We start from the raw sequence: 25151 nt of genomic DNA on the forward strand, positions 1-25151 counted from the left end.
TCTGGAATCTGGGCGCAGCTTAGCTTGGTCCTCTGTTTTAGGGTCTCTCATGAGGCTGCATTCAAGGTCTCAGCTAGGCTTGGGGCCTCATCTGAAGGCTCAGCTGGGGAAGGATCTGCTTCCAAGTTCACTTATATGGTTGTTTACAGGATTCAGTTCATTTGGGCTGTTGGACTGAGAGCCTCAGTTTCTTACTGACTGTTGGTGAAAGGCCACCCTCAGTTCCCTGCTATACAGGCCTCCCCAACATGGCAAGTTGGTTCACTAAATCCAACAAGGGAGACAGCCTGTTAGCAAGACAGAAACTACAATCTCTTGTAATCTAATCACGAAGGTGGCATCTCCTCAGTGTTAAAGGTATGCTATTGATTAGAAGCAAGTTACTCAAATGGAGGGAATTACACAAGGCCATGAATACCAGGAGGCAAGGATCATTGGGAGCCATCTTAGAAGCTACTTCCCATATACCATGGAGAAATAAACAGCTTCAGACATTAAATAATATGAAGACTATTCCACCAATTTACTCTATTTGAGGAAAACATTAAAGGAAGTATTCTAAATAAATGAATACTAAATCAGAAGATAGATCTCAAAATAACAGAGCAAGACAATGGTTAGCAATGAATGTTATGGTAAAATACACACCCTCAAGTACACATTCATATAGGTATAGTTAACTCATGATAAATAAATTGACTGGGGACTTTCAATAATAATGTTAAGTAAGTTTTCTTGAAGGAGAATTGACTTAACCTAAGAAAAATACAGTCTTCAAAAAAGCAGTTTAAATGTTTCTAGAAAAATCCACAAATAATACTGTTCATCTTGCTGAGGCAAATATGGAGGATAGAGTATCTTTCTCTACCAAGAAAGGTTAATTATATTCTGATCAAATAATAGAAAAAACGTAAATCATGCCTGTTAGAAAGGACCAAATATATAACTGGACAATTAGTAAACGTAAAAATTACCAGACTAATGAGGTATGGGGGGGACAAAAATGAACAGAAATGTCATAAAGGTGTTAGGAAGAAGAAAAGAATGAAAGTTATATTTAGGAAATAGTAAAATTGATAATAAGGATAATATAATACAAAAAATAAGATTATCATCATTGTACAAATTTAAATGGACTGAATCTCAAGACACAAATGTGGATTAGAGCAAAAAATACTCTTATATGCGTTTAAAAGAAGTATATCTTAAACAAAGAGAAAAATGCAAAATAAAGGTTTAGGCAAGGATATACTAGACTAGTGGCAGCAAAATAAAAGCAGCAGTAATGAGGTACTTACCAAAGTAAATTCAAGGTCAAAAGGACTTAGCAAGCAAAACAAAGAAAACACATAGTGGCATTGTGAAAAATGGCCAAAGATATATACTTTAGGATCCCCCCACCCACCTGCCAAAAACAGAACTATAAGGAGAAATTTGTTTTAAAATATTATAACATTTATTCTATCTTTTGATAATATAACAGATGGAGTAGACAAAAAGACAAAAAATCAGAGTAAAGAAATGTTAATCCTCAAACTAGATTGAAAAGTCCTAATGAGTACTCTGTACCTAACCGAGAATATAGTTTCTTCTCTTACATCCACGAAAGTTTTACAAAATTCAATTGAGTAATCTGGCCCACAGAGAAAATCTTGAGTAATGTTTACAAGTTCAGATTCAATAGGCTACATTCTCTGATCACAGTAAAACCATAATTACAAAAAAAGAAAGAAAAGATAACCAAACTACAAGGGTCACTGGCAGATGTAAGATCACATCTCCGTTGACAGAAGAGGATGCACCCAGCACAGTGGGCATCACAGGCACCCCCAAATGTGCACTGTAGCCCACCCCCCAAGTAAAGCTGCACTGTCACCCACCACCACTGGAGGTTCGGAATTGGGTTTGTGGCCAGAGAGAACGGCTTAGGGGCCATCAGAGAATATTAAAATCTTTTGTTTTAAAGTTTTTAAACAAAACTCTGGATGGTGGGAGATAAGGGCAGGGCAGATCTCCTGGCCCCGCCCAGATTCAGGAAAGAAAGAGACGGGGGATACAGGAACGGACAGAAAGAGGGGGATTTTGAGGACCATCCCACCTCAAGGAGGCATAGACCGAGACAGGAGACGAAATGGGGAACAGAGAAGCACAGAGAAACTCTGAGATGCCCTGAGAAAGATGTTAGAGGAACAGGTGTGTGAGGAAATCGTAGAGTGTCTCCCTTGCACAGGGTGTTGAGTACAAGACCTCAGCTGAGCAGAGCTCAGCTGTCTACTCTGGAGCGTAGGTCAGTAGTGAGCGGGTCATGCTGGATTGTCTGATGAAGCATAAGGGCCAGCAGCCCTGCCCGATTCTTCATGGCTGTGCGCACCTTGTGCTCCTGCTTAACCAGCTCTTCCAGCTTGAGCAACTGTCGGGGGCAAGCATGAGAAGGGGCCTCTAGGATTCCATCCCGCCCCTCAGCCCCACTCAGCCTTGTAACCTACCATGCGCACGCGCTCTAGGTCCACCTCGGCACGTCTCAGCTTCTCCCAGCAGTAGTGGCGATTGCACAGGCGTTTGGGGAGGCAACAGAAATTACCAGTGGGCTCAAAGACGTTGTTCACTAGTGGGCAACCGCACACTTCATCAGCCTGTACCTGTGCGGAAGAATGAAAGATGATGAGGTACGTGAAGGGTGGCAGATGGAGGGTGATCAGGCAGGCAGGATGAAAGGAAGAGGGAAATGGAGGGCAGGCAGGCAGGAAGGAGAGGAATGGGAAGTGACCTAGCAGGGGGGAAGAGAGGAATTCAGTGATTAGGTAAAGAAGAGGGGACCAAAGGGGGATGATCAATCATGGAGAATGGAGGAAGAAGTTAAGCAGGGATGTAGGGATGGAGGTGATCAGGCAGGAAGGACGGAAGAACAGAAAGAGATCAAACAGGAAGGAGAGGAAGGATGGAGGGGAGGTCTGACACGGAGAAGTAGATGAATGAGGGTTGGTAAAGCATGGGAGAGGTGAGGGATAAGGCTGGGAGGGTGAAAGGGATGGGAGCTGATCAAACAGGGAATAAGAAGGGATTTAGGAGATGACAAGCAGTGAGAAGGTGATTGGGGAAGTGAGGCAGGGAGAATAAGAATGGAAGGAAGTCAGAAAGTAAGAAGAGAGGAATTGAGGGTAACCATGCAGGGAGGGAGGGGGGATGGTGGGGTGGTCAGGCAGGGGCTGGGAAAAGAAGGGAGATCAGCAAGCAAGGAGAAGGGAAGAATAGGGAATGGTTATGCGGTGGGAGTGGAGGGACGGAGGCTGGTCAGGCAGAGGGAGAGAGAAATGTGGGGGGGGGGGGGCGGTCAGGCAAGGAGATTATGAATAAATAAACAGGCAGAGAGAAAAGTAAAACGAGAAAGTGATTGGGCAGTGAGGAGGGGGGTGTAGGGGAGTTCAGGAAAGGAGGAGGGGATACATAGGGATCGGTCAGGAGGTATGAAGGCAGTCAGGCAGTAGGAAGAAGGAATAGGAGGTAATCAAGCACTGGAGGACGAGAGGAAGAAGGTGGTCAGGTAGGGAGAAGGGGAGGAATGGAGGGCGATGAGGTAGAGAAAGAAAAGTCTCACCTTGGGGTCCTTCGAGTGCTCAGGGCATAACACCTGGAGTCGCTTACAGTACCTCTTACTCCGTGGGTCGTAAACATCACAGAAGAGCCTTGTGGCTCTGAGGAGAGGTGAAAGTGAGGTGCTAAGGGTCAGGAGGAGGGTGGTCCCACCCTGAACCCTGCCCACACTTTGTCCCCAACCCCACCTATACCCTGCCGCTAATCCGCCCACCTCTGTCTCTGAGCCTACCCACATCCTGCCCTTGATCTTGCCCACCCTGCTCCTGACCCTGTCCACATCATGCCTTTGACCCTGAGTAGCACTCACACTCACCCCTCAACGCAAGTGGGGTACATGGACCTGAAGGACAATTTGCGCTCATACTGGGGAAAAAAGAGTACAAATGGGAGGAACTATAGACACACACTGCATACCCTCCCATGACAAAGCCCCAAACAACACATTTGTTCCCTGTGGACCCTACGCTCCTGTCTGCTCAGCCAATGTCCCCCCCTCACCAGTGGCTGATGCCCAAATCTTGGCCCTTTTACTGGGGATGGAAGAAAAACACAAATGGGTAGAGCCATGGATGTGTGTTGTGTTCTCTTCTACAACAAATACCCGGGCACCAAACCTGCCCCCCTCCTCATGGACCCCACCCAGCCAAAAACACCCTTGCCCCATCTGCCCCCAGCCAATGCTCCAACCTTGGCGAAGCAGTGCTCCATGTGGTGCAGGGCAACCTGCGTATTGATGGACTGCCCGCAGGAGACACAGAAGATCTGCAGGTTGACGCTGTCCCTGCCATGTTTGTTGCTCTGCATAGGACAGTAGAAGGGTCAGTAAAGCAGTGCAGAGTGGGGACGGCAGGGCAAGATATCAGGCACCTTTCTGCTCCACCCCACCCATTCCCACTCACCTTTTCATCTTTGCACACAGCCTGCTGCTTGCCACGCTGAATGATGGCCTCAAGTTCATGGAAATGGCACTCTATGTCCTTCAGGCGGGTGTGGGTGTCCTGCTGTTCACGATGGATGTGCTCAAGCATTTTCTTGCCATGCTCCTCAGCAATGCAAGGGCTGTTCTGCCACTGCTGGATGCGCTTCGGCAGGATCGCATAGATGCGGCTGGAAGGGGAGACAGCAAGAAATGGAATGTGTATGTGGGGGCATCAAAATAAGAAGAAATGGATGAGTGACTGAATGGTGGATGTTTAGGATAATGAATGGTAGATGAGTGAATGGGTGATTGGATGGTGGATGGCTGGGTGGATGGCTAGACAGCTGGGTGGGTGATTGTTGAGGGTGAATGAGTGGGTTGGTGGATGTAATGTGGATGGGTGGTTCAGCGGGTCGGTGGATGTAAGGGGGGATGGATAGGTGAGTGAGTGGACGAATGGTGGAGGATACATAGGTAGCGGGGTAGGTGGACTTACAGCTGGCATAGATCATGCCCTACTCCATGCCCTACTCTATGTCCTGTTGCTTGACCTCCAAGTGCACTCACTCAGCTGCCAGCTTCATGCCACAGTCGTCCGAGCAGTACTTGGAGCCTGGCCGGGTGGGGTGCACACATCCAGGTCCCAGGCACTGCCGCAGTGAGGCTGGGTGCTCGGCATCTGATTGCTCTGAGTCTTCTGACTTTTCCATGAGCTTCTGCTGCTTCTCCTTCTGTGGGACGAGAGTGGTCAAGGCAGGGGCAAGGGAATCAGTGTCAGCCCTCTAACCCTGTACTACTACCCTGCATTCTTCCCCCAACCTCTGCCTCCATGCCCCTCATTTCACCATTTCTGTCACCTTCCACTCCACTTTTTCCTTCAAATTCTTCCTTTTCTTCATATCCATTGCCTGCTTCTGCAGTGCAGAATCTAGGAATGGGAAGTCCTCAGTGTCATTCATCCAGGGCTGTAGGCTAGGAAAATGCTGACAGGTCTCCCCATTTTGTTTCTTAAATGATCTCTGGACACTCCGTGCCTCCTCTCTCTTCATTGCTGAGCCTCCCTGCCTTCAATGTCCTCATTCTTCCACGCCGGGGCCCTGCCATACACTCATCAGACTTTGATTGTCAAGAGTCTCATATATAAAAGTCCTGGTATAAGTTTCAGTACTGAGGCAGGTCCTTTTCAGACAAAATCTGGTGTATGGCCTCCTTTACTGCCTATGGCATTGCCACCACCTGGTACTTCTGGGACAGCTCAGACTTCTGTAGTTGAGGCAGGTGTGATAGAGTGAGCAGTTGTCAGGGGGACCATGGCAAAGTCTCTGAGAGTATCACAGTTAAGAACTGAGGGGCAGACCCTCGCACCAGCTTCATTTCCCCCATCCATCCTGTGTCCTGGATTCACCAGAGACCAGGGATTATAAGTAGCATTCCTGTGCTGATGGGAGGAGGGCTCTGGGTCAGCACTAAATGGGTGGGGATGGGCTCATCCTGTCCCAACACTCCTGGCCTCACCCTCTGGCCACTGTGGCTGGGGCCAACAGCACCTGCCTGGATACACTAGGTCTTGCCTGCCTGGGAATGACTGGCACCACCTGGCCCTACTTGCCCACCTTATCCAGACACACTTGGCTAGTCCATCTGGCTGCATCTTGCCCAGTCGAATGCAAAAGGCCCTGCATATCCACCCAGAAAAGCTAGACTCCACCTCTTTACACTTGCAGGGCTCAGCCTGCCTTGTCCACCCTCCAGGACACACCTGCTACCCTGCTTGCCCTACACCATGGACCCAGACAAGCCTCCTCTGCCTGGCCGGCCCAGCCCCTCAGACATGCTCCGCCCACCTTTCTGTCCCGCCCAGTCTGCCTAGTGTCTCCAGGCTCCACATGCCTGACTCTGCCTTCTTGGACACACTCTGTCTTGCCTTAAGGCTCCCAGCCCTGTGGGTCCCATGCACTGCCATGCCCTGCCCGCCTCCCAGACTCTCAGCCTCATATACCCCTCCCCACTTCCTGCCCACACTCTGTTCTGCCTTACCTCTCACATGCTGAACCGTGCCAAGCCCTGCCCCCTCTCCCACTTGCACATGCCGCGCTGTGCACTGTCTGCCCTGACTCACTCACCTAGAATAATTTGACAATCTTTATTCTGAAAACTACTCCTACCTGAACCCAGTAACACCTACTAAAATATATAAATATACAAATGTTTTTAAATGTTTGCGTGCATATGCATACACAAGCAAATCATTACTCTCAAAGATTAAAAGAGCAAGCGCACACACAAAGAATACACACGTTTAAGACAATTATCAACCAGAGAACACATACTAGTTTTGAACTACAGATGCAATATTAATAAAAACTGACCCTGGTCTTAGTCTTAAAGGAAGTCTGAACACTTAGCAATGAATAAGCATCACACAGGGCACAGATAAGTTGCGTTAGAAACAAAAGCCTTAACTTTTGAAAATTGAAAAGGCATTTCTAAACTCTTGGTAAAAAAAATAACTGAAATTAGAAAATACTTAGAACCTAACAAAAATAAAAACAATACATACTCAACTGTGGTCTCAGTTGACAATATAAGAAGACAGAAAATAATGATCTGAGTGCTCAACTCAAATTCGAACAAGTCCCCATACTGACTCCAAAGACACCCATTATCAACCCCCAAATCCCCTTCAATGACCCCCACACCCACTCCTCCAAGTCCCTCTTCAAAGCCCTCACAAGATACCTCAGGGCCCGGAAGGCACTACACGGTGGAGAGCTTCAAGGCAGATGAGGTAAAAAAGGGTAACAAAGTGACTTCCAGTCCGGTATCGACCTTAGTGCCACCCCTTCCCAAATGTATTGTGTTTGCACTTGCTCCAGACCCTTAATAACGGAGCTGCTGTACAGCCCAAAGTTTGAAGCAAATGGTTACAGAGAAACAATACAGTTACGTGCATGCTGTTCTGTGCACCATAAAGGATACACTTGTATCTTCTGACACCAGCACCTCACTGTTTCACACATCAGTGATCTTCATTGCATTATTGTATGTGGCAGGAAAATTGATCCCCTTATCATTTCCAATTATTTTGAATAATTTCATAGTAGTACCATTTTACTATCTGCTATTTAAATCATGAGATAGGCAATGAGAAAAACAAACAAAAACAAGTAAATCAGCTTTTAGAAGTTGAGAAAGTAGAAAAAGATTTATAGAAAGGCAGGAAAAATAGAAAGCAAAATGTAAGAAGGTAGTAATAAGTTCATATTTGAAATTTATATTTTATTACATAATCAGTAATAAAAAATTGTTAATGGGGTAAACTCTCCAGTTAAAGTCAGAGATTGTTATTTTGGATGAAAATTAACAAGTCTAGCCATATGCTGTTTATGCCAAACCTGGCAAATCATAAGGATACAGAAACGTTTGAAATAAAAGGATAGAAGAAAATTTGCCAGGTACATGCTAATCAAAATAAAGCAAGGTCAATTATATTAATATCAGACTAAAAATGCTAAGACAAAAAGTATTAATTGGGGTTGAAAGGGTCATTCCATAGTGATTTGATTCACCATGAACATGTAAAAATCCAATCTTATATAATACATGATTAAAATGATATAAAACAAAAATAAAGAAAAATACATTAGTAAAAGTAAAACAAAAGTAAAATAGAAAAAAATATTATCATTGTGAAAGATTACAATCACACTGCTCACCTTTCAGGACTCAGCTTTGGCATCACCGTCTGGGAGGCTCTCTCTGCTTCCTTTCCATCTGGATGACCAGCTTCTCTTCTGAATGAATTTATGGACCTAATTATATAGCAAAAATGTTTCTTTTATTTTAATCTTGAAATTAAGAAGTAAATGGAGGCATTGTCTGAACCCCTCACACCTGTTTTGTCACACCCATCTCCCTCAACTTGAAATGAAGGCAGGGACAATGTTGGTCTTGGTCATCACTGGTTGCCCAGTGCCAAGCTTACACATGACACACAAGAGTGTCCAGTAACCATTGATGATCAGGTGCCTTGCCTGGTGTTGTTGCAAAGTGGCAAATTACTGCAATTTATCTGGCTCCATATTATTCCTTGAAGATAAAAGCAAATAAATGCTGTAATTTACACTAGAGTTGCATTTAACTAATCATCATGTAGAAAAGCAAAGTTCAAAAATGTTAAGATGTTGCTGTTAAGAAGCTATTTTCCTGGTTTGAGCCTAGCCTCTAAAGACAGTATCCCTTGCTAAATCTTTACAGTTTTTATCAAATCCAGTTTAGGGATTGGGGCAAGAGGTGAGAAGTTCAAGCTGAGCTAAGAAGCAGTCTGTGAGCTCTAAAGAAAGCATTACTACCTCTCTATGGCTGTGAATGCTTATAAGCACTACTTATTTTGTCCAAGCTAATGTTTTAACTTCCCTTTGAGTTATTTTTCATCACTGTGGCTCATTCAAAGAATCTTGGACAGCGTTTTGCTCTTCACCTCTGACTTCAGACCTACTTCTCCAATATCTCCTGTCTCTTTACTGCTGATTTCTTTCATTCCCAGTTCCAAAGCCCTAGTTCAGGTTTCCTGTATTTTACATTATAATGAACTCCCACCTCTGAGATGTGGCTGGCTAATCCATTTTGCCTCCAAGTTTGTCTTCCCAAAGGGCCACAGATGAAAAAAGTTATGTCACCATTCTCCTTGAGAATCTTCCCTGGATTCCCACGGTATTCAGAATCAGTTCTCCACTCTATGGTGTGCCCATCAAAGTTCTCTATGACAGGGCCCCACTTTCCTGTGATAGACAAATCCTCTTCCCAGGCCCTCCAGGTGTCAAACACTCAGGACATCCTGGATAGTCACTCTCTTGTCAATCCAGCATGGGCTTCCACATTCCAGGCCTTTGCTCAGGCTTGTCCTTCTATTTTGCTTATTCCTGCTCACCCTTCAAGACTCAGCTTTGGCATCACCATCTGGGAAGTTCCCTCTACTTCCTTTCCAACCAAGTGACCTGCTTCTCTTCTGAATGCACTTGTGTAAATAGTTATAATAGTGAGTGGTGTTCCTCATATTTTAACCTTGGAATTATAAAGGATGGGGGAGAGTTGCCTGTACTTGTCTGTTTTGTATTTGTCTGTTTTTGGCTGTCAGCTTTCTGCCTGTCTTTCAAGGTTAAGCTCAGGTGCCTGCCCCACTGAGAAGCCTTCCCCAAAGCCCTTGCTCGTCCTTTTTCAATTTTCTCACAACACCTCTGTCATTCTGCTTTGTGTCACTGTGTGGGTTGCAGGCTTCTCTCCTCTACTAGACAGTTAAGGCAATGCTGGAGTGTGAATGACTCCCAGCACAGTGTTCCTACAACAGTTATTGGTGATTCTTGATTTACTTCTTTGGTCTCGTCTGACCTCCCAGATACGCTAGATGCTAACTGCTTTCTGAGCAAAAGAGCATATCATTAGAGACAAACCCTAGAATGGCCCTCCAGGTGGGATGGAGGAAGAACATGAGCCAGGCAAGAAGTAGATACTTTAAATTTAACCTTTCTCTGAAGACTATTTCTTTCTTTTTTTTAAAAAAAAAAAACATCTTTATTGGAGTAAAATTGCTTTGCAATGGTGTTTTACTTTCTGCTTTATAACAAAGTAAATGAGTTATACATATACATATGTTCCCATATCTCTTCCCTCTTGCATCTCCCTCCCTCCAACCCTCCCTATCCCACCCCTCTAGATGGTCACAAACCACCAAGCTGATCTCCCTGTGCTATGCGGCTGCTTCCCACTAGCTATCTATTTTATGTTTGGTAGTGTATATATGTCCATGCCACTCTCTCACTTTGTGAAGACTATTTCTTAAAATAAACCTTAAAACTTTTGTTTTTATGACATCCAATATATGAATGTTTTCTTTTATGAATCATGTTAATTTTCTTTTATGAATAATATCTAAAGCTCTTTGCTTAACCCAAGGTCACAAAGATTTTCTCATATATTTCCTTCTAGAAGTATTATAATTTTATATTTTTCTATAGGTCTCTGATCTGTTTGAATTAATTTTTGTATAAGGTGTGAAGTGTAGGTTGAGGTTCATCTTGGTTTTTGTTTTTGTTCTGTTTTTGAGTATGTATTTAAAATATGTATATTCAGTAGCTCCAGAATCATTTATTGAAAAGACAATCCTTTCTCTGTTGAAACGACTTTGCACTTTATTCAAAAATCAGTTGACTAGAGAAGGATTCTGAGAAGATGGAGGAGTATGAAGTACCAGAAATCTGACTCCCACCTAAACAACAACTGCACTGAAAAACTCTCTGATGTAACTATCTTGGAACTCTAGAGAAGAGAGAAAGAGGCAGAGAGAATATTTAAAGAAATAATGGCCCCCAATTCCCTAATTTGATGAAAGATATGAATATAAACATCCAAGAAGCTCAACAAACTCTAAGTAAGATTTACTCAAAGAGAGCTACACAAAGAAACATTATAAGTGGTCAAAAGACAAAGAAAAAGAATTTTGAAAGCAATCCACGGTAAGATCATGAGCATATTTCTCATTAGAAACTTTGGAGGCCAGAAGGCAGTGGGCTGATATATTCAAAATGTTATGAGAAAAAAAACACTGCCAACCAAGAATCTTATATCCAGTAAAACTGTCCTTCAAATGTGAGGGAGAAATTAAGATAATACCAGATAAACTAAAGTTGAGAGAGTTCATTACCACTAGGCTTGCCCTGCAAGAAATGATAAAGGGTGAGAGTAGGCAAACTGGTCTTGTTCCTGATCTTAGTGGAAATGGTTTCAGTTTTTCACCATTGAGGACAATGTTGGCTGTGGGTTTGTCATATATGGCCTTTATTATGTTGAGGAAAGTTCCCTCTATGCCTACTTTCTGCAGGGTTTTTATTATAAATGGGTGTTGAATTTTGTTGAAAGCTTTCTCTGCATCTATTGAGATGATCATATGGGTTTTCTCCTTCAATTTGTTAATATGGTGTATCACGTTCATTGATTTCTGTATATTGAAGAATCCTTGCATTCCTGGAATAAACCCCACTTAATCATGGTGTATGATCCTTTTAATGTGATGTTAGATTCTGTCTGCTAGTATTTTGTTGAGTATTTTTGCATCTACGTTCATCAGTGATATTGGCCTATAGTTTTCTTTCTTTGTGACATCGTTGTCACAAAGACATGGTTTTGGTATCAGGGTGATGGTGGCCTCATAGAATGAGTTTGGGAGTGTTCCTCCCTCTGCTATATTTTGGAAGAGTTTGAGAAGGATAGGTGTTAGCTCTTCTCTAAATGTTTGATAGAATTCACCTGTCAAGCCATCTGGTCTTGGGCTTTTGTTGGCTGGAAGTTTTAGCCACAGCAATCAAAGAAGAAAAAGAAATAAAAGGAATCCAAATCGAAAAAGAAGAAGTAAAGCTGTCACCGTTTGCAGATGACATGATACTATACATACAGAATCCCAAAGATGATACCAGAAAACTACTAGAGCTAATCAATGAATTTGATAAAATAGCAGGATATGAAATTAATGCACAGAAATCTCTGGCATTCCTATACACTAATGATGAAAAATCTGAGAGTGAAATTAAGAAAACACTCCCATTTACCATTGCAACAAAAAGAATAAAATATCTAGGAATAAACCTACCTAAGGAGACAAAAGACTTGTATGCAGAAAACTATAAGACACTTATGAAAGAAATTAAAGATGATACAAATAGGTGGAGAAATATACCATGTTCTTGGATTGGAAGAATCAACATTGTGAAAATGACTATACTACCCAAAGCAATCTACAGATTCAATGCAATCCCTATCAAATTACCACTGGCATTTTTTACAGAACTAGAACAAAAAATTTCACAATTTGTATGGAAACACAAAAGACCCCGAATAGCCAAAGCAATCTTGAGAACGAGAAATGGAGCTGGAGGAATTAGGCTCCCTGACTTCAGACTCTACTACAAGGCTACAGTAATCAAGACAATATGGTACTGGCACAAAAACAGAAATATAGATCAATGGAACAGGATAGAGAGCCCAGAGATAAACCCACACACATATGGTCACCTTATCTTTGATAAAGGAGGGAAGGATATACGGTGGAGAAAAGACAGCCTCTTCAATAAGTGGTGCTGGGAAAACTGGACAGCTACATGTAAAAGTATGAAATTAGAACAATCCCTAACACCACACACAAAAATAAACTCAAAATGGGTTAAAGACCTAAATGTAAGGCCAGACACTATCAAACTCTTAGAGGAAAACATAGGCAGAACACTATACGACATAAATCACAGCAAGATCCTTTTTGACCCATCTCCTAGAGAAATGGAAATAAAAACACAAATAAACAAATGGGACCTAATGAAACTTAAAAGCTTTTGCACAGCAAAGGATACCATAAACAAGACCAAAAGACAGCCCTCAGAGTGGGAGGAAATATTTGCAAATGAAGCAACTGACAAAGGATTAATATACAAAATTTATAAGCAACTCATGCAGCTCAATAACAAAAAAACAAACAACCCAATCCAAAAATGGGCAGAAGAACTAAATAGACATTTCTCCAAAGAAGATATACAGATTGCTAACAAACACATGAAAGAATGCTCAACCTCATTAATCATTAGAGAAATGCAAATCAAAACTACAATGAGATATCATCTCACACCGGTCAGATTGGCCATCATCAAAAACTCTAGAAACAATAAATGCTGGAGAGGGTGTGGAGAAAAGGGAACCCTCTTGCACTGCTGGTGGGAATGTAAATTGATACAGCCGCTATGGAGAACAGTATGGAGGTTCCTTAAAAAACTACAAATAGAACTACCATGTGACCCAGAAATCCCACTACTGGGCATATACCCTGAGAAAACCATAATTTAAAAAGAGTCATGTACCAAAATGTTCATTGTAGCTCCATTTACAATAGACAGGAGATGGAAGAAATCTAAGTGTCCATCATTGGATGAATGGATAAAGAAGGTGTGGCACATATATACAATGGAATATTACTCAGCCATAAAAAGAAACGAAATTGAGTTATTTGTAGTGAGGTGGCTGGGCCTGGAGTCTGTCATACAGAGTGAAGTAAGTCAGAAAGAGAAAAACAAATACCATATGCTAACACACATATATGGAATCTAAGCAAAAAATGTTATGAAGAGACTAGGGGTAGGACGGGAATAAAACACAGACCTACTAGAGCATGGACTTGAGGATATGGGGAGGGGGAAGGGTAAGCTGTGATGAAGTGAGAGAGTTGTATGGACATATATACACTACCAAATGTAAAACAGATATCTAGTGGGAAGTAGCTGCATAGCACAGGAAGATCAGCTCGGTGCTCTGTGACCACCAGAGGGGTGGGATAGGGAGGGTGGGAGGGAGATGCAAGAGGGAAGAGATATGGGGATATATGTATATGTATAACTGATTCACTTTGTTATAAAGCAGAAACTAACACACCATTGTAAAGCAATTATACTCCAATAAAGATGTTAAAAAAAAAAAAAGAAATGATAAAGGGAGTCCTGAAAGTTGAAGTGAAAGGACAATAGAAAGTAACTTGAAGCCATAAGAAACAATAAAGATCTCAGTAAAGGTAAATACATGGGCAATTATAAAAGGCAGCATTATTGTAACAATGGTGCATAACCACACTTGTTTTCTACATAATTTAAGAAACTAATACATTAAAAAAGCAATTATTAATCTAGAAGCCACTATTATTATAACTTTGGTTTGTAATTCCACATTTTGTTATCTACATAATTTGACAGGCTAATGCATTTTAAAAAATTTATTAGCTTAAGTTTTTGAACACACAATGTATAAATAAGTAATTTTGTGAAATCAACCACTGAAAGAGGTGGGGATGGGTCTATTAAAGGAGAAATTTGTATATGTTACTGAAATTAAGCTGGTATAAATTCAAATTAGAGTGTAATAACTTTAGGATGTTAAATGAAACCTCCATGGTAACCACAAAGAAAATTGCTATAAAATATACACAAAATGAAATAAGAAAGGAATTTTAAAATTTCATTACCAAAAGAAAAAAAAAACCCAACAACTAAACACAAAGGAAGACAGTGTTGCAGGGAAGGAGGGACAGAAAGCTAAAAGACATACAGAAAACAAATGCCAAGATGGAAGTAAGTCCCTCCTTATCAGTAATTATTTTAATGTAAATGGATTAAATTCTCCAATCAAAAGACAGAGATTGGTAGAAAGGATTTTTTTCAAGAAAGTGATCCAACTGCATGGGGTCTACAAGAAATTAATTTTAGATCCCCGAAGTTGAAATTGAAAGTATGTAAAAGGTTATTCCATGCATAATAACCAAAAGAGAGCAGGGATGGCTATACTAATATCAGACTAATAAATTTTAAGTCAAAAACTCTTGACAAGAGACAATGAAGGATATTATATATTAATAAAAAGTTCAAAACAGTGAGAATATATAACAATTATAAACATTTACACACCTAATAACAGACCATCAAAATATATGAAGCAAAAATTGACAGAATTGAATGGAGAAATAGATAGTTCTACAATAATAGTTGGAGACTTCAATACTCTACTTGCAATAATGAATACGACAAACAGACAAAAGATAACTAAGGAAACAGAGGACATGAACAACACAATAAACAAACTCAATTAGCAGACATATACAGAACACTCTACCCACTACAGCAGAATACACATCCTTCTCAAGTGTACATGGGACATATTCCACGATAGATCACATGTTAGATCACAGATTAAATCTCAATATTTTCTAAAAGTTAGATATTGTACAGAGTATCTTTTCTAAAATCCATGGGAATGGGCCTCATCAGAAAATCTACAAGCAACAAATGCTGGAGAGGGTGTGGAGAAAAGGGAACCCTCTTGCACTGTTGGTGGGAATGTAAATTGATACAGCCACTGTGGAGAACAGTATGGAAGTTCCTTAAAAAATTAAAATAGAATAGCCATATGACCCAGCAATCCCACTACTGAGCATATACCCAGAGAAAACCATAATTCAAAAAGACACATGCACCCCAATGTTCATTGCAGCACTATTTACAATAGCCTGGGCATGGAAGCAACCTAAATGCCCATTGACGATCAAATGGATAAAGAAGATGTGGTACATATATACAATGGAATATTACTCAGCCATAAAAAGGAACGAAATTGGGTAATTTGTAGAGACATGGATGGACCTAGAGACTCTCATACAGAGTGAAGTAAGGCAGAAAGAGAAAAACAAATATCGTAAATTAATGTATATATTTGGAATCTAGAAAAATGGTACAGATGAACCAGTTTCCAAGGCAGAAATAGAGACACAGATGTAGAAAACAAACATATGGACACCAAGGGAGGAAAGTGGGGTGGGGGATGGTGGTGGTGGGATGAATTGGGAGATTGGGATTGACATATATACACTAATATGTATAAAATAGATAACTAATAAGAACCTGTTGTATAAAAATAATAATAAAATAAAATATTAAAAAAATAAATAAAAACAATGGGATGAAGTTAGAGATCAGTAACAGAAAGAAAACGGGAAAGTTTAGAAATCTGTGGAAGCTAAACAACATACTTTTAAGCAACCAATGGATCAATAAAGAAATCAGAAGGGAAATTAGGAAATACTTATAGACAAATGAAAAAGAAAACATAACATATAAAAACTTATTGAGGACTTCCCTAGTGGTATAGTGGTTAAGAATCTGCCTGCCAATGCAGGGGACACGGGTTCAATCCCTAGTCTGGGAAGATCCCACATGCCAGGGAGCAACTAAGCCCATGCACCACAACTACTGAGTCTGCACTCTAGAGCCCATGAGCCACAACTACTGAGCCCACACAGCACAACTACTGAAGCCTGTGCACCCTAGAGCCCTCATAGCACAACTACTGAGCCAGCGTGCTGCAACTACTGAAGCCTGGTGCCTAGAGCCCCTGCCCTGCAACGAGAGAAGCCACCACAATGAGAAGCCTGCACACTGCAATAAAGAGTATCCCCTGCTTGCCACAACTAGAGAAAGCCTGTGCACAGCAACAAAAACCCAACACAGCCCCCAAATACGTAAAATTAAGAAAAAGAAAAGCTTATGTGACACTGTGAAATCAATGTTAGGGGATAATTTATAGCTATAAACACATTAAAAAACAAGAAAGATCTCAAATCAACATCTAACTTTACAACTTAAGGAACCTATAAAAGAGGAAAAAATTAAACCCAAAGCTAGCAGAAGGAAGGAAATAATAAAGATTAGAGATAAATGAAATAAAGAATAGAAAAGTGATAGAAAAGAAACAAAACCCAAAGCTGATTCTTGAAAAGATCAACAAAATTGATAAACATTTAGCTAGATGGACTAAGAAAGAAACAGAGGATCCAAATTATTAAAATCAAAAATGAAATTGAGTACATTACTAATAATTCTACAGAAATAAAAAGAATTAAAAGAGAGTACTCTGAGCAATTGTATGCCGACAAATTGGATAACCTAAATGAAATGGACAAATTCCTAGAAAAACAAATTCTACCAAGACTAAACCATGAAGAAATAGAAAATCTGAAGAGACCAATAATTAGTAAAAAGATTGAATCAGTAATCAAAACTCTCCCAAGAAAGGAAATCCCTGGGTCTAATAGCTTTCCCAATGAATTCTACCAAACATTTAAAGAAAAACTAACATCATTCCTTCTCAAGCTTTTCGAAAAATAATTGAAGAGTAGGGAATGTTCCCTAATTCATTCTATGAGGCCAGCCTTATGCTGATCCCAAAGCCAGACAGACACTAAAAGAAAAAATAAATCAATCACAGACCAAAATCCCATATGAACATTGATGCAAAAATCGTCAACAAACCAAATTAACAGCATATTAGGATTATACAACATGATCAAGTGGGATTTATTTCTGGAATGCATGGTTGGCTCAACATGAAAACTGAACAACGTAATACACCAACTTAACAAAATGAAAGGTCGAAAAGCCAAATGGTCATTTCAATTGATGGAGAAAAAGCATTTGACAAAATTCAACACTCTTTCATGATTAAAAAAAAAAAAAACTCAACAAACTAGGAATCGAAGGAAACTACCTCAACATAGTAAGATTCATATATGAAAAACCCACAGAAAATACCATACTCAGTGGTAAAAGAGTGAAAACTTCCTCTAAGATCAGACACAAGGCAAGGATGCCCACCTTTGCTACTTCTATTCAACATAATAGTGGAAGTCCTGACCAGAGCAATTAGGCAAGAAAAAGAAATAAAAGGCATATAAATTGGAAAAGGAGAAGTAAAATGATCTCTGTTCACAGATAATATAATCTTATATGTAGAAAACCCTAGATTCCAGAGAAACACCAAACAAACAAACAAAAAAACCCTGTTAGAACTAATATACAAATTCAGCAAAGTAGCAAGACATAAGGTCAACACACAAAAATCAGTTGCATTTGTATACACTAACAATGAACAATCCAAAAAGGAATAAAAAAAAATTGCATTTATAATATCAAAAAGAATAAAAATATTTAGGAATTAACTTAACCAAGGAAGTTAAAAGACTTGTACAATGAAAACTACAAAACATTTCTGAAAGAAAAGACATAAATAAATGGAAAAATAACCCATGTTCATAGATTAGAAAACTTAACATAGTTAAGATGTCAATACTGATCTAGATTCAATGCAATCCTTATCAAAATCCCAATTTTTTTCACACAAAAAATTCCTAAAATTCATATAGAATATCAAGGGACCTTGAATAGCCAAAACAATCTTGAAAAAGAAGAACAAAACTGGACAACTCACATTTCCTGATTTCAGTCTTACTACAAAGGTACAGTAATCAAAACAATATGGTATTGGCACAAAGACAAACATATAAGCCAATGGAATAGAACAGAGAATCCAGAAATAAACCCTTGTATATATGATCAAATGATTTTTGAGAAGGCTATCAAGACCATTCAGTGGGGGAAAAACAGCCATTTCAACAAATGGTGCGGGGAAAACTGAATATCCACATGTGAAAGAATGAAGTTGGATCCTTACCTAACACCATATAAAAAAATTAACTGAAAATGGATCCATGACCTAAATGTAAGATCTAAAACTCTAAGAACACAGGGCAAACACTTCACAACACTAGATTAGGCAATGGTTTCTTGGGTATGACACCAAAACATAGGCAACAACAACAACCAAAAAAAAAATTGACAAATTGAACTTCATGAAAATTTAAAATTTTTATTCATCAAACGACATTATCAGGGCTTCCTTGGTGGCACAGTGGTTAAGAATCTACCTGCCAATGCAGGGGACATGGGTTCAAGCCCTGGTCCAGGAAGATCCCACATGCCACAGAGCAACTAAGCCCGTGTGCCACAACTACTGAGCCTGTGCTCTAGATCCGGCAAGCCACAACTACTGAGCCCACGTGACACAATTACTGAAGCCCACGCCTAGAGCCCAGGCTCTGCAACAAGAGAAACCACCACAATGAGAAGCCTGTGCACTGCAACAAAGAGTAGCCCCGGCTCACAGCAACTAGAGAAAGCCCATGCACAGCAACGAAGACCCAATGCAGCCAAAAATAAATAAATAAATATTTTAAAAAGACACTATCAATAGAGTGAAAAAGGCAACACACAAAATGGGTGAAAATATTTGCAAATTGTATATATGATAAGGGATTAATATCCAGAATATATAGAGAACTCCTAAAACTCAACAACAAAATAACCCAATTAAAAAGTGGGCATGGGACTTCCCTGGCAGTCCAGTGGTTAGACTTTGTGCTTCCAATGCAGGGGTCATGGGTTCGATCTCTGGTCAGGGAACTAAGATCCCATATGCTGCATGGTGTGGCCAAAAAAGAAAAAAAAAGTGTGCAGAGGACCTGAATAGACATTTTCCAAGGAAGACAAACAGATGGACAACAGGCACATGAAAATACACTCAACATCACTAATTGTTAGAGAAACGCAAATCAAAACTACATGTAATACCGCTTCAAACTCATTAGCAGAGCTACTATCAAAAAACAAAAAATAACTAGTGTTGGCAAGGATATGGAAAAATTGGAACCCTTGAGCACTGTTAGTGGGAATGTAAAATGTACAGCCACTATGCAAAAAAGTATAACAGTTTCTCAAAAAATTAACAATAGAACTACCATATGATTCAGCAATTCCACTTCTGGATATATATTCAAAAGAATTGAAAGCAGGGTCTTAAAGAGATATTTGTACTCCCATGTTTATAGCAGCTCTTAGAAAGAGCAATAACTCTGTTCTGCTTCTACCAGTACTGGGAATGTGCTCTTTTCAAGTCTGCCACTGAACTGGGGAGTTGGGGGTGGGAGTAGGATAAGTTAAAATGCCACAGAACTTGCTGTTCTTACTGAGATTCAGTATATGTTATTGACTAAATGCTTCCCAGGTAACTGAAAAACTTTAGTTAATTTCCAAAGTTGTGAAAAAGTTGATTTTGACAATATTTGCCAGTTTTTTCATTGCTTTTATGGAAGGGTAAAATTCCAGGGGTCCTTACTCTTCCATCTTTGCTAAGAGTGCTCCCCTTTATCCTTTTTTACATATTTAGGATCTGCAGTGATTTCACCTCTGTCATTCTTAATCTTAGTGACTAGTGTCTTCTCTCTTTTTTTCCTGATCATTCTGGTTAGAGGTTTCACAATTTTATTGATCTTCTCAAAGAACTAGCTTCTGGTTTCATTGATTTCCTCTATTGATTTTCTGGTTTCTATTTCATTGATTTCTGCTCTGATCTTTATTATTTCCCTTCTTCTAATTACTTTAGATTTAATTTGCTCCTATGGCTTTTGTTTCTTAAGAAGGAAACTGAAATTATTTCTTTAAGAGCATTCTTAATTTCTAATATAAATGTTTAGTGCTATAAATTTACCTCTAAATATTTATTTAGCTTAATCTCCAAATTTTTATATGTTGTGCTTTCATTTTCACTTAGGTCAAAATACCTTCTAATTTCAAGTTTTATTTCTTCTTTAATCTACAGATTATTTAGAAGTATGTAATTTAGTTTCAAAACATTTGGGGATTTTCCAGGGATCTTTCTGGTTTTGATGTCTAATTTAATTCAGTTCTGGTCCCAGGCCATACTTTGTATGATATGAATACTTTTTAATGTATTTGATTGGTTTTATGACCCTGAATATGGTCTATCTTGGTAAATGGGTTGGTTACATGTGCTCTTGTAAAGGAAGTGTAGTCTTCTGATATGCTCTATAAATGTCAATGAGGGCAAGTTGGTTGATAGTGTTATCCACGTCTTCTGTGTCCTTACTTCTTCTCTTCTGTTTACTTATTCTAGTGATTATTGAGAGAAGGGTGTTGAAATATTGGACTGTAATTGTGGATTTATTTATTTCTCCTTGCAGATCTATCGGGTTTTTCTTGACATATTTTGAAGCTCTGTTACTAGGTCCCTAAACATTCAGGATTGTTATGTCCTTTTGATGAATTAACCCCTTTATTATTACAGAATGAACCTGTCAAGAGAAAAACTGTGACTCTATGAGTATTTAAAGATTTTACTCAACTGATGTGCATCAGTTAGAAACTTAAGAACAATAAACTTCTTCCCAAGCTGAAGCAGGATTAATTTAGATAGGGCAATAAAGGCATATGACTGTGGTCTGTCCCAGGCTGCAATTTTTCTTATCTGTAACTGCTGAAAATTTGTGGTTGGAACTGTTGAGATTCTCAGGATCATAGGTGCAATTTCATGCCTGCAGCTTTCAGAACAGTTTTTTTGAAAGCTGTTTTTGTAATTCTTAAAGTTTTTCAAAGTTCAGGAGAAGAGGAGATTGAAAAAAAGGGGGAGGGAGGAGAGAAGGGGAGATGAAGATGACAGAGGAGGAGGATGCAGAGCTCACCTACACCCACAAACACATGAAAAATACATCAACGTGTGGAGCAATTCTCACTGAAAACAAACTGATGACTGGAAAAAAGGCTGTAAAAATGATCCACACAGAATCAACTAGGAAGGGAAGAGAAGCAATCAGGTTAAGACCTGCACCCCTGGGAGGGGGCACAGAAGATGAAGGGGACTGCACAGGCTCAGAGGTCCTCCCTGGGGAGTGAGAAGTTCAAGCCACATATTGAGCACCCAGCCTTGGGGTCTGACACGGGGAAGACAAGAAACTGGAGCTGGTTTGAAAACCAGTGAGACTAATAGGAGGGCTGTAAGACACCTACACACCATTCATGAAGAGCATGCACATTCTTGCTTACTCCCCGGGACAAGGGTGGGGAAGCATATTGAAACTACCCAGGACTCTGGCTGGTTTCCCATGACCAACCCAGCATGTGACCCAGCCTGAACTAAGCATCTTCTCTGGCCCCACTTGCTCCATGGTGCGGCTCTGCATTAGGGTGAGGGCTACCATGGCAGAGGGGAGTGTGCAGTTGTGAGGGATAGAGCTGGCTCAGACGCAGCATGGCATCTAAACAAGGTGAAGGCAGCCATTGCTGGCACTTGCAGGAATGGTCCAGAACACTGACTGGTGCTGGTACTGCCACAGCCTGTGCCCTGACCCACACCAAGCACCTGCTCCAGCTCCTCTTGCTCCAGCACTGTTCCCCTTTAGGACAGGGCTGCCAGTTCTGGGAGACAGGAGAGCACACACTTAGAGGGAATGGAGCCAGCTCAGACCAGAATCTTAGGACTTATGTTCCAGCAACTTAGGACCCACCCCCACCCCCAATAGGGTGGTGTTGGCCACTGAGCAGAGGAGAAGCCCTAGCCCACATCTGGCCCTGGCTCTAGCCCCTCCATTTCCAGCCCCACCTCCTACCAATGTGATACCCATGAGTACACTCTGGGGGAAGATGTGATTCATGCTCACTTCAGATCCAGCTCTCCCATCAAAGCCACTGGGCACATGAAGACAGTATTGTGATGCTCCCACACAAGGACCCTCCTTCAAGATTGGTATAGGTAACTATTTCACCTAATTTCATAGAGACAGAGGAAGTCAAGCAAAATGAGAAGGCAGAGGAATTTTTTTTCAGATGAAAGAACAAGAGAAAACCCCTGAAAAAACAATGAATGAAACAGAAATTATTTATTATTATTAAAGAGTTCACAGCATTAGCAATAAAATGCTAACTGAATTATGGAAACAAATACATGAACACAGTGAGAATTTTAACAAGAAACAAGAAAATATTAAAAAGAACCAGGCAGAAATGAAGAATAAAATAACTGAAATGACAAATACACTAGGAGGAATTAACAGCAGACTAGGTGATACAGAAGAAGACATAACTGATCTGGAAGACAGAAAAATGGAAATCACCCAATTAGAACAGCAGACAGAAAGACAAATGAAAAAGAAAATGAAAGCAATATACGAGATCTATGGGATAATATAAAACATGCCAATGTCCGCATTATAGGGGTTCCAGAAGGAGAAAAGAGAGAAAAGGAAATTGAAATGTATTTGAAGAAATTATGGTTGAAAACTTCTGAAACCTAAAGAAAGAAACAGATACCCAGGTACAGGAAGCACAGAGGGTCCCAAACAAGATGAACCCATACAGGCTCACACCAAGATATATCATAATTAAAACGGAAAAAATTAAAGATAAAGAGAGGATTCTAAAGGCAGCAAAGAAAAATGGAGTCAGTTATAAGGGAACCCCCATAAGGCTCTCAGCTGATTTCTCTTCAGAAACTTTGCAGGCCAGAGGGAGTGGCATAATATATTCAAAGTCCTGAAAGGGAAAAACCTGCAACCTAGGATACCCTACCCAGCAAGATTACTATTTAGAATAGAAAGAAAGATAAAGAATTTCTCAGACAAGCAAAAACTAAAAGAATTCAGCAATATTAACCTCCCTAAAAGAAATATTGAAGGGTTTTCTCTAAAAAGAAAAGAAGCAAGAATCTATTGGAAAGGAAAAATCACAATAGGAAAGGCAAATATATAAAAGGATTGATGATCACTTAAATAAGCCAGTACATAGATGAAAAACAATCAAAAAATTTTGTAAAAGCAATTATAACTACAATTAACAGCAAAAGAATAAGCATGATGATGTAAAATAGAACATCAAAATCACAAAATGTGGGGGAGGGAAGTAAAAACTGTACATCTTTTAGAATGTTTGAACTTAAATGATTATCAGTTTATAGCAAGTAGATACAATTATGGGTCAACATATATGAATCCCATGGTAACCACAAATCAAAAATCAACAACAGATACACAAAAGCCAAAAAGAAAGGGACTCAGGCATACTACAAAAGAAAATCATCAAACCACAAAAAGAAAAAGAAATGAACAAAGAGCTACAAAATAATGAGAAAACAAGGAATTAAATGGTAATAAATACATACCTATCAATAATTACTTTAAATGTCAATGGACTAAATACTCCAATCAAAACAGAGTGGCTGATTGGATAAAAAAACAAGACCCTTAAATATGCTGCCAACAAGAGACTTCAGAGTGAAAGACACACACAGAATGAAAGTGAGGGGATGGAAAAAGTTATTTCGTGCAAATGGAAATGACATAAAAGCAGGGGTAGCAATACTCATATCAAAATATACTTTAAAACACAGGCTATAATGAAAGACAAAGAAGGGCATTATATAATGATAAAGGGATCAATAGAAGAAGAGGATACTACACTCGTTAGCATATATGTGCCCAATACAGGAGCACCTAAATATGTAAAGCAAATACTGACAGAAATAAAGGAAGAAATTGACAATAGTACAATAAGAGTAGGAGACTTTAATGCCCCACTGACATCAATGGACAGATCACTGAGACAGAAAATCAATAAAGCAATAGAGGTCCTAAATGACACAATAGACCAGTTGGAATTAATTGATATCTACAGGGCACTACGTTCAAAGAAGGCAGAACACACATTCTTTTCAGGAGCAAATGGAACACTCTCCAGGATAGATCACATACTAAGTCACAAAACAAGCCTCAACAAATTTAAGAGGATAGAAATTATTTCAAGTATCTTTTCAGACCACAAAGGCACAAAGCTAGAAAATAACTACAGAAAGAAAAAGTGGAAAAGAACAAACACGTGGAGACTAAACAACATGCTATTTTTAAAAAGTCAACAACGAAATCAAAGAGGAAATCAGAAAATACCTCAAGACAAATGGAAATGAAAACACAACTTTCCAAAATCTGTGGGATGCAGCAAAATCAGTTCATTGCATTACAGACCATTCTCGAGAAATACGAAAAATCTCAAATAAACAACCTAGCCTACCACATAAAAGAATTAGAAAAAGAAGAACAAGCAAAGCCCAAAGTCAGAAGAAGGAAGGAAATAATAAAGATCAGAGAAGAAATAAATAAAATAGAGATTAAAAAACCAAAAAGGTAAATGAAACCAAGAGCTGTGTTTTTAAAAAGATAATGAAACTGATAAACTTGTAGCCAGACTCACAAAGAAGAAAAGAGAGAGGACCCAAATAAACAAAATAAGAAATGAAAGAGGAGAGATAATAATGATATCACAGAAATTTAAAAAATCATAAGATAATACTGTGAACAGTTATATGCCAACAAATTGGACAACCTAGA

At 39.7% G+C, this 25151-nt stretch overlaps 1 protein-coding gene across 3 annotated transcripts in view; it reads right to left on the reverse strand.

Moving 5' to 3' along the window:
• Window positions 1-1549: 1549 nt before the first annotated feature.
• The window catches only part of LOC131748861 (CXXC-type zinc finger protein 1-like), a 70607-nt gene continuing 47005 nt past the window's right edge, over window positions 1550-25151 (reverse strand). For all 3 annotated transcript variants that reach the window (XM_059051229.2, XM_067024158.1, XM_067024159.1), the window contains 8 exons: window positions 8230-8325; window positions 5081-5244; window positions 4494-4701; window positions 4282-4392; window positions 3908-3957; window positions 3596-3692; window positions 2487-2639; window positions 1550-2410 (listed from right to left, as the gene is read on the reverse strand). In XM_059051229.2, the coding sequence (XP_058907212.1) occupies window positions 2264-2410; window positions 2487-2639; window positions 3596-3692; window positions 3908-3957; window positions 4282-4392; window positions 4494-4701; window positions 5081-5223 (909 nt within the window). In that variant the 5' untranslated portion in view covers window positions 5224-5244; window positions 8230-8325 and the 3' untranslated portion in view covers window positions 1550-2263. The remainder of the gene's footprint in view (window positions 2411-2486; window positions 2640-3595; window positions 3693-3907; window positions 3958-4281; window positions 4393-4493; window positions 4702-5080; window positions 5245-8229; window positions 8326-25151) is intronic.

Source organism: Kogia breviceps, chromosome X, assembly GCF_026419965.1.
Source record: "Kogia breviceps isolate mKogBre1 chromosome X, mKogBre1 haplotype 1, whole genome shotgun sequence".
Taxonomy (NCBI): Eukaryota; Metazoa; Chordata; class Mammalia; order Artiodactyla; family Physeteridae; genus Kogia; species Kogia breviceps.